General features: G+C 39.7%; 2 protein-coding genes across 5 annotated transcripts in view; one reads left to right on the top strand and one right to left on the bottom strand.

Moving 5' to 3' along the window:
* ABCB11 (ATP binding cassette subfamily B member 11) overlaps positions 1 to 162 on the bottom strand; it is a 36,462-nt gene extending 36,300 nt beyond the window's left edge. For 2 of the 4 annotated variants that reach the window (XM_066553151.1, XM_066553149.1), the window contains exon 1: positions 87 to 162. In XM_066553151.1, coding sequence (XP_066409248.1) covers positions 87 to 162 — 76 coding nt within the window. Of the gene's footprint in view, positions 1 to 70 lie in introns of all 4 variants that reach the window. The other 2 variants (XM_066553150.1, XM_066553152.1) reach the window with 2 other exon arrangements.
* An 8,238-nt stretch (positions 163 to 8,400) lies between these two features.
* On the top strand, positions 8,401 to 13,985 carry DHRS9 (dehydrogenase/reductase 9). The gene is made up of 5 exons (XM_066554041.1): positions 8,401 to 8,415; positions 9,360 to 9,690; positions 11,244 to 11,502; positions 12,727 to 12,890; positions 13,722 to 13,985. The coding sequence occupies exons 1-5, from the start codon at positions 8,401 to 8,403 to the stop codon at positions 13,970 to 13,972; spliced, it is 1,020 nt and encodes a 339-aa protein (XP_066410138.1). The 3' UTR covers positions 13,973 to 13,985.
* Positions 13,986 to 15,449: the final 1,464 nt, after the last annotated feature.

Genomic DNA, 15,449 nt, shown 5'->3' with positions numbered 1-15,449 from the left:
TAGACTACTTCCTTTGCTTAGGCCACCCACCACCTATTCTACATGCTTTATAACATAAGGAGGTGACTACAGAATAAACTTCTTACATTTGCCATCTGAGTCAAAAGCATAATTATCCTCTCCCAGTCTCTTGATGCTACGCAGAACTACTGGGTCAGACATGATGATTATTAACTTCAGTCAAAAATCCTGCAAAGAGATGAGGTGTGGGGATGGGAAAAGAAAGAGTATCAGCTTACATTTGTTTGTGAACATAAAACAACATTGTGTTAAACTCCCCCTTTGCCCTCATGATCCCAGAATGACACCACTGATTACAGCACAAGTTGTTACAGGACAGATGTCGTGGACTCAGTGAAACCCCAGTGTAGAAAAACACCTCAGAGAGTGCCCAACCCAGCCCTGGCAGGCCTATGAGGAGGCTGCCCTGCAGGGCTTGGCAGTTCCTGGCAAACAGCCCTGTCCCCAGGCAGGGCTCTGCTAAAGTGAACTACTGCCTCTGTGGGTGGCATCTGGGAGGGTAACTGAGAGGCTGAGACCATAACAGGACAGATCCTGCCTCAGTTACAAGGGAGCAGCAGAACCTGCCCCTGCCTTGTGCTGTCCCAACTGGCAACAGCTGGGAGAACCATGACAGGGGGCAACTGGGGCTCGGGAAGGGAGAATGGTGGAAGCCCCATGGCCACATTGACATCTGTGTCATCACCACCAGCTGCACTCCCACAGCTCTTGGCTACCAGAGCTGCTCCTCTGGGCAGTTTATTCCTGTCGTCACACTGATGTGCTGAGCAGATATCATACATGAAAAGAAATAAGAAGACAAAGTTAATACCTTTTTGTTAAAGAAGTGCTTTCATGAGGAAAAATCTGCCAGGGAAGCCTGGCATCCAAGATGCATCCAGGGGGAAATGCTGCAGAAGTCATCCCCAAAATAAGCCCTTTCACAAGCAATGTTTTCTCATCTACATCTTTTCTTAATGTAATGTATCCCAAGGCATAGTTACTGCACCTTCTTCCAGTCCTTAAGTATCAACACTTACATGATTATATGTCTGTATAAAATACTCACAACCTCTCATTTTAAGCATTACCTAACATAGTTCAGTTGTCCTTATTTCATTTTAACAAATGTTTATCAATTTTGTAATTGATAATTGTAATTGCAACTTTTTTTAAAGCCTGAATGCTGATGCAGTTTTAAGTAACAGGAAAAGTAGGAAAACAATGATTGACAGACTTGACTGTCCCACATTTCTGAATAATTTTTCCTATTTTTTCTAAAGCTCAACACATCAACTGCTGTCCTGTTCCTTAGGCATCATTCATTATCTTACTTAAACAGATTAGTATAGCAGCTTAACGTGCTGTACTAGATTAGTAAAATAACCTTCCTCAGGGTCCGAATGTTTCATGGGGATCACTTAGAACATCTTGAAAAATACTGTTGTTGATGTTGCAATTTAAAATCAAGATAATAGAAATCAGAGAAAATATAAGGTAATAGACCTACCCATGTGTGTGCAGAATACAACCTAGTAGCAGGGAAAACTCAAACTGCACTCAAATGAAATAGCATCTTACTCTAGCCAGTTACAGTGCAGCTGCTGGATTTTTGAGAAACAAAAATCTTTGAGGAACTCAAAATGCAGATTTAAATAAGTGATATTGAAAAATGCTAACAAAGGAACACATCCTGTAAATGGAGTAACATTAGGACCTGATCCAAAGTCCTTTGAAATCTATTTCAAATCACCTCTTTATACAGATCAGATCTTTAACATAAATGGGAGTGGGGGGATGGAGAAAAAAAAAACAATTAAAATTGTCCCTGAAAGCACTATCCTTCATGTTTCTCTGAAGTTAGGTTCCTCACATATTGGTGATAGCATTTATGCAGAAAGACATATATTGCTTCAAAATAGAAGTTAAATGTCTTGTTCTTCAAACAGTCCCATTAAAAAAAAATTAAAATTGAAAAAAAAAAAAAAACCAAAACCAAACGAAAACAAAAAAACAGCAACACTAACTGTGCACAGGAAATGCAGCATTTAGGTTAAATTGTCCCAAAGGAAAAAAAATACCAATACCTTTCAGTTCAGGAAGTGTCATCAGTTAACTCTGAAATAATAAACAGGACAAATTTGTTACTCACCTGTGTCTGTGAAAAATCATAGGATCATAAACAAATTGCAAGGACTCTGTTCAATTAGTCAGTAAAGCATTTGAGCATTTTCCAGCATATTTTTCATTATTTTAACCCATTTGTCAGAACTGAATTTTTCAATTGGGCCTTGGCTATTTGCACCTGGGTCAATAACCATGCGGTCACAATGTTTTCAGTTCATTGACATCTAATGGAGTGTTTAAATTTGACTAATGCAATCTCAAAACAAAGTCAGTGCACTTTGAAAACAATTATACTTGAGGAGACCAGACAGTTCTCTGGAAAACAACTCACAGTTGTAATGCACAGAAAGAATTAATATAGTATAATTTTATCGGCAACTTTATTTGGCAGATAATAACTGTGTATGCTCTTGTCCCCACCGTCCATAGCAACATCAGCTGAATAATATGAGAATTGGTTCAGAGATTAAGCTAAATTCAGATTAAAAACTTGCTCAAAAGCTTGGTTTTCTAACTAAGTCTGCCTGTTTCCACATGACTTCTAACTTTTTCCAATTTTTCCTTTGAAATGAAGATTTTACAGCCTGGAAGCTCCTGAGTAGTAGTGAATTTTTATTGGATACAAGCCCTCCATGAATTTTTCAATAGGGGACACTGATGAGGACAGTGCTATGACCTCAGAAAATATCACCGCATAGCTTAGAGGGAAATGGCAAACAGGGTTTAGTTCCTCTGTGAAATCAGTTCTCACTACAGAGGCTCCTGACTGAGAGGATAAGATAGAAAGACAATGTCTTAATCACAGTGATTGTCGGGTCTCTTCAGGACTTCTGTGCTCTCACACTTCCTATGATAAAGCCTCATGCCTACAAGTGCGTCACAATTAAATGTAGCTGAGCAGAAATCCAATTTTCCTCGGTTAGCATCATTATTGTGTTTACAATGACAGCATAACTAAGGGCAAACCCAGTGTCTTGCTCCCACTCTTTTACAAAAAGAAGTCTCCAGCTATATCACTGTACACAGCAGAGATTTAAGAATAACACTATTGGAGGTAACACCACAGTGATAATAATTTAGTCCACCACAGCACAGAGTCAGAGTAAAAACAAGCAGTTACTTGCAGTGCAGGGACAGTTACCTTCATGGTTGTGGAAAGGCTGGAAGGAAAATTATATGATGAGCAGAACTCTGCTTTATTTCAATACCCACTGACAGCTTCTTCAGGAGGAGTTTTCTAGGTACTTGGGCAGAGTTCACACTGGCACACTCTTGATGAGCCCTTTGGGTTTTTGGGATTTTTCATTTTTCGTTTGTGGCCTCCATAAAAAAATGCAGGTAGATCTTTACATTGCAAAGTTGGACAACTGCAGACAGACTGGACCTGTCAGTCTCCCTGGCAGGCTGGAGATAAAACAGACTGTGGAAAGTGCTCTAACTGAAAGCCTTGTAATTACAGCACTTCTATTAATTTGATATAAAGTTCCACTCACTGATGAAAGCCCACAGAGATCAGTTTAAGTCCCATGTTTGTAGACATGTCTGTTGTCATGGCAAAAACAAGCTTTTTTTCTTTAGTCCAGCTAAATTGGCTTTTATTTTTGTTTATTGACCAGACTGCAGATCAAGCCAAAACTCTGTTGTTTTTATATTGATTTACAAATATACACTATAGACTGCAACACAGATGCAGGCAAATGAATGCTTCAGCAAAGGAACACAGCAACTCCAAGCAGAGTAAGGGATATTATAAAGAAAATGGTACTTTTAATAAGGTTTGCAAGAGAAGGAAAGCCAGCCTGTGTACTGGGTCTGTTCTGCAGGCATACATATGCCAAGAGAAAAATTTCCTTGACCTAAAGGAACTCAGAAACACTATACAGGGAAGACAGTTACCTAATCTGTTCCTCATACTTTCTTCACTACTGATGCTGCAGAGGAAGTAAAGCAATAAAAACTAGCATCTCTCAATTGCAACTTTTACAACATGCTGGGTAACTTCCAGCCAGCAAAAGAAGCTGCATTTCACCAGCATTCATACTTATGTAAAGCACCATAAGCAGCCATAGGGCTTGCAGTAAAAATGGGTATCTTAAACCTGCCATGTCAGAGCAGAAAGCAGATGTATGAGCAGAAAATAAAAGCAGTGATCCTGTTCCTACTATTATGCTTAAAAACATGTCAAGTGATTGCAATTTCCTTTTAAATTAAGCTTAGCCAGAGCAGAATTTGACCATAATAAGTGCAACTTCATCACATCTTGCCCTGCAAGAGATGGATTGTCCACAAGCAATCTCTAAAAGGTTCTGTTCTTTAAATCTGTTTAAACATTTTTTTTATTTGATTGCATTAGGCATTCTCTGTTTTCTGGGCCAAGAGTGCTCACAGAGAAATACAGCTAAACTTTTTCTCTAAGCAGAATTTCATCCATCTTATAAATAAAAATTATAAATTATTTACTTATAAATTCACTACTAAATCAATTGGAGTCAATAATCAATAATCCCAGATATGCAGGCTCTTCCCAAACGTATTTTACAGTATTGATGTTTTCACACAGCCTAAGCTTCAGTTCAGCAGGTGAAGTGCTCCAACCTGCACCCTCATTCCTGTGCTCAGGGACCACAGGCAAACCCCACAGCCTAGTGGTGCAAATTTATTGCTTCAGAGGCAAAGAGGCAGTACTTGCTCCCTTCTTTTCTGACACTTCAGCACTGACAGCAAAAGGTTTTAGTAAAATAAAGCTTTTCTGAGCAGCATTACTTCAGTATCCACAGTAATGGGAAAGGTTCTGGGTCCTGCTTGCTTTGCTTGACTTTTTGTTGTCTGTTGGCCTCAGCTCAGTAGATTAGTTCTCCTTAATGAGCCTTGACAGTCCCCCAGGCTCTTTAAATCACTATATATAGTCAGCAATGCTAATACAACATACGTAGGTGAGGCAGGCATAGAGCATAGCCAGAAGATTAATACTAAGCATCCCTAAAATAGACAGATCACAGTACAAGTCATTAGCAATAGCAGGGAGAGGGGCCCTGCTGATGTGCTGATTAGGAAAGTACCACTGGACACAGAATTTATGAGATTTTTTTCTTTTAACCAACATGCAGGTCTTGGCACACAAGTTTATGAGCAAATTGGGCTGTTTCTACGTTCTGACGCTGGAAAAAACTGGTGAAGGCAACTCATGAGCACGTGGAGGTATAGACTGAGCTTGCAGATGTCTCCCCAGAATGTGAGTAGAACTTACATCTACTGTTATAGTGAGCAGTACCTATTATATGCATTCGCAGGATATCTAAGAGAGCTAAACATTTGTTTTCTAGTGCACAGACAAGAGAATATGCAGTCCCTTCCTTTCTAGAGTAATTTTAAGAATTGTTGCTTATCTTAACACCTACAGGGTCTGAATAAAATGCTAACACAGAAATGTTCTTCCCAACATGTGGAATCTTTCCCTACTTCAATTTTCAAATACTGGATCTGTGATCTATGATTTTAAATGGTTTTGTTTTCCTAGGGCTTTTATGATGCTGTGGTAAAAATGTGAAGCACAAGCCATACAAGGAAGATACAATCACAGAGTTTTCATCAGCTGAAAACTCACTGTACCAGACTACATTAATCTCCCTACAAAATGCTGTATAGGAGAGTTTGGAAGTGTATTTCTTTTCAGGTAAAATATTAATTTGTTGCCCACCAAACCAAATTATCACATATTTACACAGCATACCAAAAAGCACTCCTTTTTCCATGAAACAGAAGTGCAAAGCTCTGCATGTGCAGGAACAGCTCACCCAAGAGATCTGATGTTTTGTGACTGCCAATTTGATCAATTAATTAACTGAAAACTAGAGGTTTGTAGCTATGGAAGGGTGACTCTGGAGAGCTGCTGGATGATCTTTCAGTAGGCTGCCTGATATATATAAACCTTCCACTGTGTGCTATGTGAGTGCTCATTCTGAAGAACCACAGTGCCTAAATTTGCCATTGGCAGTTCTTCCTCAGGATGCCTGCAGGTCATTCTAGCCCTTGCAGAGCACTGACTTCTAGAGCTTCGCACTGCCTGCACAGTGGGGGGTGAAGGAATCCAAATCACACACAGGCCCCACACATCACCCCAGCCTCAAATTCTTTGGCATAAGCAAACTTCCTGTGGGAGTAAATTAACACCCTCCTGCAATTATGGGGTCTGTGTGCTTTGGTTTCCTTTAGTGCAGAGCAGCAGAGGGATGCTGTACTTTGCATCATCTAGGGATCTTAGAGGGCTCTCAAAGCAGTGATGCTGCTTTTCTCTAAAATCAATTGCTTTTATAATGGCTCATGTGTAGGCACGAGAAGCCAAGCTCTATCACACAAGTTCTCAACTTGCCAGGCAAATATCAAAGTTTGATGGAAAACAGAATTTGCCTTTAGTTATTTACTGGCTACATTATTAATCCAAATGCAATATTTATGAAGATACGTCAATACTCTTGAAATATCATGCTGACATTTTCTCTGGAAATGCACTGTTTGCCATTCCATGCAGCTATTTCAAAATCAGTGTGATCTTGGAAGCCAAGTGGCTTTTTTTTTAGCTTTTGTAGAATCTTCACAATTATCAAACAAGAGATATTTTGAATAACATTGTGCTTTCACAGAATTAGAGGATTTTCTTGTGAGAGAACTTTAACTGAGACTTTTTCTCTTGGTCCTGACCCCAGGTTCCTTCCAGTAATGACATCATCTAGCAGAATACATAAGGCAGAAGGCTCAGGCAGAGCAAAACCTACCATGATGCTCAGGTCACTGTGTTACTGGAGAGGGAGTGCTAGCACATGGCAAGAGCTAGGCAGTAAGGAAATACAGACTTAGTAACACTGGCCCAGGGCTGCCAGGGGAAAGAAGAGTAGGAGACTCCACAGTGCTGCCCTCTCAGCTGCCTCCCCTAGTCTTTTGTCTCACAGAGCTTTTGTGCCAATTATTGCTACATAAACACAGTGGCTAACACTAACCAGAGCAATCCCTGGCATTTTCCTTGCAGAAGCCAGGTTGGCATCCAGGCCAAACACTCCAGCTCTTATCTACAGAGCCTCGTTTCAAATTTAACTTGTTTTCCAGTAGTGCAAGCTCACTGCCCACTGCTTACTCCCTACAGCACAGCCGAGAAAGGAAGATGAGATTTACAAGTCCTGTTTTCAATTAGGTTAATTTTTTGCCCAAAACTTGAATTATTTTGTTTAATTTTGTTTTGGAAAAAAGGAAACTTGAGTCCTAAAGTTATGTATATGTGTCACTGCACTAGCTTGCCAAATACCTTGCTGTGATTTAGTGGCACGGGGTTACCAGGGTCTGCTGACAGCAGGTCCTCTCTCTTTTTGTGTCTAGTACTGCTCCAAATTCTAAAAGGGCAGTCAAAGGAAATGTCATTGCCTGGCACATCATTGCAAATGGACAGGGGGGATCCATGATCAGCTGCTAAAACATTCTGTTTTCAGAGACTTTATTTTATATTACAAAAGCCTTTGTTAGCCTTAGTGCTTTCACATTGTTGTGGTGGCACTTTGTCAGAGCACTCTCTGAGTCCTCTCAGAAAATAAATGTCACCAACACAGGGAAAAATTACAAAGATGATTTCAAAGTGCACACATTCAGGAACACTGCAATCCTTGTCAAATTTAACAGGGACATTCACAGCAAGAAAGCCAAGTGTCTAACCAAAGTACTTGAGCTAGAGGGTTGATTATGTCAACCTCAAAACAACAGTGAGATGGGCCACTAAAATAAGCACTGCAAACATCCCAAAAATTTGGGATTTCAGTTTTCTTCTCCTTCTACTGCAGTTTACAGGAGGGCTTTCACTGAAAACCCTCCTGTAAACTGTAGTAGAAGGAGAAGAAAACTCTTACCTGTATATATTTGCTTACTGGTTTAAAATCAGAGGTCATTAGTCAATGGCTCAGAAGTTCATATTGATGGCTACTGAGGCACTTAAACATCATTAAGAGGTAATGGATGTTTTTCACTTGTTATACTTTATTAGCTTTGTAACTGATGTAATTATTTAATGAGAGTTCAACATCCATTCACTATCAGATTCTGAGATTTCTTTCCATACCTACTTGGTGACGTGACAGCAAAATTTAGGATCAGAATAAATGCAAATCAGTTCATGAACTCAGTAGAGACAAGAACAACAGACAGACTCTAGCAAACAGGCCTAATAGATTGAGCTTCCTTTAATATTCATGTCTTGAGATAGAAATAATGTTACACAGAAGGCAGCCTTTAAAAATGTCACATTTAAAGGTGAGATGTCTGCACATCTATACATACATAGGTAACTACAGCCTAGGTGACTGCTTAGAACCTGTGAAAAAGTTTCTCTTAACTCTGGAATGTGCTTGTTGGATGTCCTATAAATATTGGCTTTTATGAATTAATTTGGTTTAGTTCTTGTAAAAGCCAGAATACAAATAGAAAACTAGTAATCAGTTATCAAGGTTAGGAAACCCTGAGTTTCCTCAGGGCCTTTTTTTTTTAAGGCAACATCTCCATGCATTTCCACATTTCTTTATACAAACACACTTTCTATATAGCATGTTCTTCTATGCTGTGTATCACTGCTAAACAGGCAACAAGTGACAGAAGACTCAGGCACTGCCCCAAAGTCTGCCTTGTCTAAGGGGCAGAGAGCAAATCACTCACTGTCACACAAGTCACATAACAAATTAGTCATCAGATCCACCACTGCAGCTTACACTTCTCTTGAGTTGTTCCTGGGATCACTCTGCTTCTGTGTTACAGATAAGAAAAGCAGCCTGGGTAGCACCATAAAAGTGGTCAAAGAGAATCATCCTTTTTCCCAGGGGAATTTCTCTCTCTGGTACCAGCATAAATAATGACCAATGTCCACAAATAAAACCTTTCAGAATTGATAAGGTCATTCCTTTCAGTCTGAAATGTCCTTAAAGGACAGAGCTGACTAGAAAGTCTGGTCAGCAAAGCTTGAAAGCAGGAAAATCTATTGAGAAGAAAGATACAGAAGGTTTTGTCAAGGCACACATTATTCATGGATCCCGATCGCATTGGGCCAAAGCTCCTATTCCTGCTCTCCTCTAACATACAGTGGTCTGGAAGGGCTGCAACCAGAAACAAAGCCCCTACCAGGAGTTGCGTCCCAGGAAGTTGGAGGGTTGGCTGAGCACATTTGCTTCATTGTGCTTCCACATCATTAACCTATTTGCTTGTAGCTCTCACTTTCAGACTCACTGCACATAGCAGTTTTGGCTTCCATACTTTCTCTTATCATTTACTGGATCATCAGAGACAGATACAGAGTGAGAAACCTGAATGGAAAGCATGTCTTCATAACAGGCTGTGACACTGGACTTGGAAACTCACTGGCTAAATGGCTTGACAAAAGGGGATTTTGTGTCATTGCTGCATGTGCCACAGAAAAAGGAAGCCAAGAGCTACAGTGCTGCTCTTCACTCTCACTGAAGACAGTGAATCTGAACTTAGCAGACTCCAGCAGCATTGCCAGGGCTGTGGTGTTTGTGACTGAACAGACAGCTGGCAAGGGTAAGTGACAAGGCAACTTCTCAGAAAGATGATTCAATATAACCAAATCTAGTCTAGCTAAAAGTTCTGTTGCCTCTCTACTCACTGTAGAGGCGTTTTTAATCTCACTGATGAAACACATTCACTCCTCAGCTCTGTCATTTCTCAGTTCAAAGATATTCTCTCCAGCAATACTGCCCATTGCTTTCACCAACACGATACCTAAAAATCTATTTGCTCTGTCTGTTAAAAGAAGATCATTCCCAGGTGTGTTTTTTAAACTCCTTCTGGTGTAGTTGAAGAATGTCAGTGGAAAGAAGGTACTAACTGTACCAGAAAATTTTCTTGACAATTCAGCCCACTCAATTAAAAATGGTTAATTCAGGGCCTCTGTAGTCCTCCTCTAGTAAAGATAAGAGTATATTTTTGCATGCCTTGATAAGTCTGACATTTGCATTGTACTGAACAATTGCACTGACTGCAACAGTGAAACACTTGCAATTTCAGCCAGTTTTGTTAGAGTTGTTGTAGCTCTCACTACCCCTATCATACACCTCTGAGTACTCCTGTAAAAGAAGAGGAGCTCACCCTTTGATACCTATGAGACTTCAGTGATGGGTTTGGCAAAGGCTAAAAAGATCTGCATGGTAAATATATTCAACTGTGGCAATACACATTTATCAGCATTGATAGCTCAGACTAAAGGCTACCAAAGGGCATCACAGCACTGTAACTACCAGTTGTAATACACAGTTACACCAACTATTCAATAGGCTTATTAATAAATTAAGTACTTAAAACAGCAAAACATGTATCTTCTACCATAAGACTTTCTCCTCAAAGCTTGTAATAGGCTTTTGGCCTTATTGTGAATATTCCAAACCATTATTGAATGCAGAGATTGAGAGCAAGTTTAACAAAATTATTAGCACTTACCTCCTCCAGCAGGCTCTTGCTCCCAACTTGTAGAAAGCCCCAGGTCCTCAGCCAGGACAGCCACTGCTAATGCTTTCCATTCAGTGTGTAAGACTCTTTATGGAGGCTGAGTGCTGGACTTTCGGCCTCTCACCTCAGGCACAGGCTGTCCTCAGCAAACTCTAGGAAACGTCACTATTTATCTAAAGTTCCTCGAGTAATTTCTAAAGGTAGTAAAGCAGAAGTATCAATACACAGGGCTAAGCTAGTATCTTTAGAAGCATTGACTAAGAACACATTTGGTTCAGACCTTTAGACCCCAAACCAGAACAATCAGTCTCTCCACTTCTATGCAGACCATTTGATTTTCACAGGAATACAAACGCGTATTAAGAGCCTACATACCTGAGCAGATCTGGATAAAGCCCAGCACGGTGGCCCACATCTCCAAACAAAATAGCTTTCCTTTAACACTTTACCCATGCTCTTCAGCAAGTTCTAACAGGTGTACAAACTAGACCATCCAAACATATCCCAGATAACTGTATTCATCTCAGTGAAGTTTTTGCAGACTGTGTGCTTGGTTCCCAATGCACACATGATACTCCATGGTAAGATATTGCCATATACTGAAATAAATGGTTTTGCATTCCTCCTAGGGCTTTTTGGCTTGGTGAGCAATGCTGAAGGATCAGCACCGGTAGGACCCACTGACTGGCTGAGGATTGAAGACTTCCATTCAGTCCTGGATGTTAGCCTGCTGGGACTGATTGAAATCACACTCAAGCTTCTGCCACTTCTGAAAAAAGCTGAGGGAAGAGTTGTCAATCTAATTAATGCCAAAGGTCTCATGGCTTTTGTAGGGGGTGGCTACAGTCTGTCCAAATGGGGCATGGAAGCTTTCTCTGACACTTTAAGGTAAGTAGCCAGAAACACATGCATGAATCCAAGAACAAATTCCAGACATGCTGAGGAAGGGTGACTGTATGTTTGCCCATTTTGATTCCACTCTGGAAATCTTGCCTAAAGGGGAAAAGGAAAATAAGAGGACTGGTCACTTTTTTAAGATTTCACTCTCCAGTACTATGGACAGACCCAGCAAGAGGCTGCACCTGGAAAATTTTCATGTCCCAGACAAGTTGTAAGTATGCAGATTTCAGGCATGTGAATCCAGTGCATGCCTGAAAGTAAATCAAAAATATAGCTGGTCAGACATCCAGTTTCTTGGGCAAGTTATACTTGCTTGTATATTTTGCTCTAATTCTCCTCAACAATCTGAGCTGGGAAATTCTAGACAGCAACCACACTACCAAAGGTAATTGTAACTTCAGAAAATTAAGCTGAACACCTTTGCTGAAACAGTTGTACTGCACTGCTTCTAGAAAGCTAAGGCCCAGCCTAGTGAATCAAGTCTTCATGAGTCAGAATGACTAGGAAAGCTGGTTTCAAACCATTATGAGTACTTACTTAATGAAACTATATATCCCAAAGAAATAGAAACTAATGGCTAACATATATGTGGTCCATTCCTTTACACACTGTAGAACATGGGTTCCTCGGTCTCTTAAGCTGCCCAGCAAGACAAAAATGCCATTTTGACCCCAAAAGAGTTGCACTGCAACTTGAAATTACATTGAGGGAACTACACTATGAGGAAGCCCACTAACCTTTATTGCATTAACATTTAATAATTTAACCATAGTCATTTAGCCATAGGACAGAGATTGAAGTTCTAATCTAATTGAAATTTTTTTCACTTTTACATTTTTTCAGACACTTTAATAATCTGCTGTTGCTGTGAACTAAAATAATGCAACAGTATATGAAATTGTCAAAAGCTTTCGTATGATAAGACATGACTAAGATGCACTTAGCTGTTACACCCTTTACAAGAGTCCAACATAAACCACACAGAGAATTGTGAATCTACTTGACACTGCTTTTTTCCCCTCAGTTGTCTGCTCTGCTTTTACAGAACAAGTACACTGTTATGAATCTAATTTGAACCTTTCAAAATAATTCTGATATATTAAGATAATAAAATTCTCAAATATTAATGTGACAGATGTTCAACTAACTCATGATCCATAGTTGTGCCATTATTGGATGGTCAGGGAGATTATTTGGTTTCTTTTCTTCTAGGATAGAAATGCGACATTTTGGAGTGAAAGTAAGCATTGTTGAGCATTGTTTCTTTAAGGCAGAAGAAGTTAAGTCAGATATCATTGAGAAAAACCTCTTCAAACTTTGGAACAGACTGACTCCTGAGATCAGGGACTCCTATGGAGAAAAATACTTAGTTGAATGTAAGTAGAAAAAGGATTGTATGAAAGCTCAGGGGGAATATTATTAACATATATAAATACCTGAATTGAAGCTGTAAAGACAACAGAGTCAAGCCCTTTTTAGTGTTGTCCAGGGATAGGATTCAAGGCAAAGGGCACACACTGAAACACAGGATGTTCCTGCTGAACATTTCAGTGTGAGGGTGACTGAGGAGTAGCACAGGTTGCCCAGGGCAGCTGTGGAGTCCCCCTCTTTGGAGATATCCAAAACCATCTGGACGTGTCCTGGGCAGCCTAGTCTAAGTGACCCAGCTTAAGTAGTGGGGCTTGATGCCAGAGGTCCCTCTCAACTTCAACCTATCTGAGATTCTGTGAACATTTACTTGACATCATTAATGCTCATTAAGGACCCATCACTGACTGTTCTTTACTATGTGCATGTTAGATGAGGCCTGAGATATTACTTCACACATGAGACTGGTGAGATACAAGGTCATGCTACCTTTCCTTGTCCCTCAATACTCACAGGCAGGATGCCCAGTGGAAATGAGCTGCTATGGCCATATGCTACATTTATTGCTTATCGGTATCTGAAAATTTAGTGCAATGTGACACAGAACATACTGTACAGAACATCTGGCTCAAGTATAGGCCAGAGAGGTTTTTGTTTATTGGACTTCCGGGTGTTTTGTAGCCTTTATTGTCTCTGCTTTCTAGTAGCTATACTGCTTTCAGTACTTGAGACAGTAGTTTAAAGCAAGCCTGAAGCTGTAGCCAAACCTTTGGATATAAAGAACACCCTCACAGAGATGTTGCATATAAATGCTTTCAGGATTATTTTTTCCTTTACAGATATAAAAGTCCAAAGATCATCAGTGAAAAGACTGTGTGACTATGATATTTCTAATGTCATAAAATGCATGGAACATGCCCTGATAGCAAAGTACCCCAGGACAAGATACAGAGCTGGATGGGATGTAAAGTTCTTCTGGCTGTTTCTCTCCTATGCCCCGAGCTGTCTGTCTGATATGCTGCTGCGTATTACACTTCCAGCTCCAGCAGAGAGCAGGAGACCAGCTCATGGAGTTCTGATGAGTGTCTAGAATTAACACAGTATCAGCTGTGCAGAAATAAATATTTATCCTACCAAAACTAGATGTCCTCTTCTTTACCAGTTATTAGACTGTTAAAATTCTTCTCAGAAGACATTGTCTCCATCCCTCACCCAACCTTACCCGAAATTCTGAGCTCACAGGTAGGCTTGTAAATCCAGCATGTTTTTGAAGGCTGTTGCTCAGAAATTATACCTCTGTAGGATCTGCATCCATAAAATTTTCAGCTACAAAACTAGTTAATACTATTCACACAAGACATGATGTCAAATAATAATGAAGTCCAGCTATCACAGCATATTCCAGAAATTACAATTATAGCATCTGACCACTTGATTATTCAATTCTGCAGGAAAAAAACCACAAGAAATTTTACAGATATGCAATTCTAGGGAAAATCAAAACTTCACAAAACTTCTGTTCTATGCAAACAGAGTATCGAAAGGCATACTTTTACTGTCTTCCTAATATTAGTATAGTTTATGGGGAAAATACAAAAAAAATGTGCATTTGTATTTCTTTCATCCCCAGTGTGTTTTGCAAGCTAAAATTATTGTTATTTCACTAATCAGATGAAGTAGGTCATTAATGTAGGCTATAGCAAATCCTTTCAGTTGTACAGAGCGTGTTCAGAATGGCAAAACATAAGCTGACATTACTGCACCTTTTGTACACTATTTCTATCTCTTGAGCTGTTGGCCAGAGGCTTACAAATTGGTGCTCCTAGAGATATTAAAATTGAAGGGGTAAAGGTTTTATTTGCTGAAGTGCTGTGCTGGTGATTAATCATTAATGTGCGATTCAATTAAGCTTAAAAAAAATACCATGTGCAGGTCAGAACTCCAAACACAGGAAAAGAAGTTTCATCACTATGTATGAGAGGGCATGTGTGTGTGTTTGCAATGGGAAAAAAAGGGACAGTATGTAAAATGTGCTAGTAACCTTCAAGTATTTCATTGAAGTTCTATTCTCTAGCAAACGGCTTCAAGAATAAATATATTTTACTTCATTTCACAATAAATACTTGCAGAGAGAGAAATCTTTCTATCTGGCCAGGCAGCTCTAAAGAGAATGTACATGAAGAAATTAATGGTGTCATTTATCAGCTCTGTAGTTGCAGAATACAGGCAGTTGTTGAAATCTCTAAAAATCAGCTTTCATGAAATAGAAAGAGTCCAAAATTTAAGAATTCAAGCAGGGACTGTCCTGATAAGGGAAAAAGAATACAAGTGAAAAATTGATATAATCTAAAACTTCTGTTGTACAAAGAACCAAAACCTAAATTTGACATAATCAGAAGGGTACACTGATGAAGAGTAGATAATCAGAATGATACTCAGTAGCTATGCTGCTGAGAGAGGAGTCCCAGTTGAAGCTTAGGAATCCTTCACCATCAGATATGCTAAACAACCAAACCTACATACTACCTAACTAGAGAGTAACCCAGGGACTGTTTTCTTCCATATCT

Source organism: Molothrus aeneus, chromosome 7 (assembly GCF_037042795.1).
Source record: "Molothrus aeneus isolate 106 chromosome 7, BPBGC_Maene_1.0, whole genome shotgun sequence".
Lineage (NCBI taxonomy): Eukaryota > Metazoa > Chordata > Aves > Passeriformes > Icteridae > Molothrus > Molothrus aeneus.
This window is presented reverse-complemented; position numbering and strand designations above follow the sequence as displayed.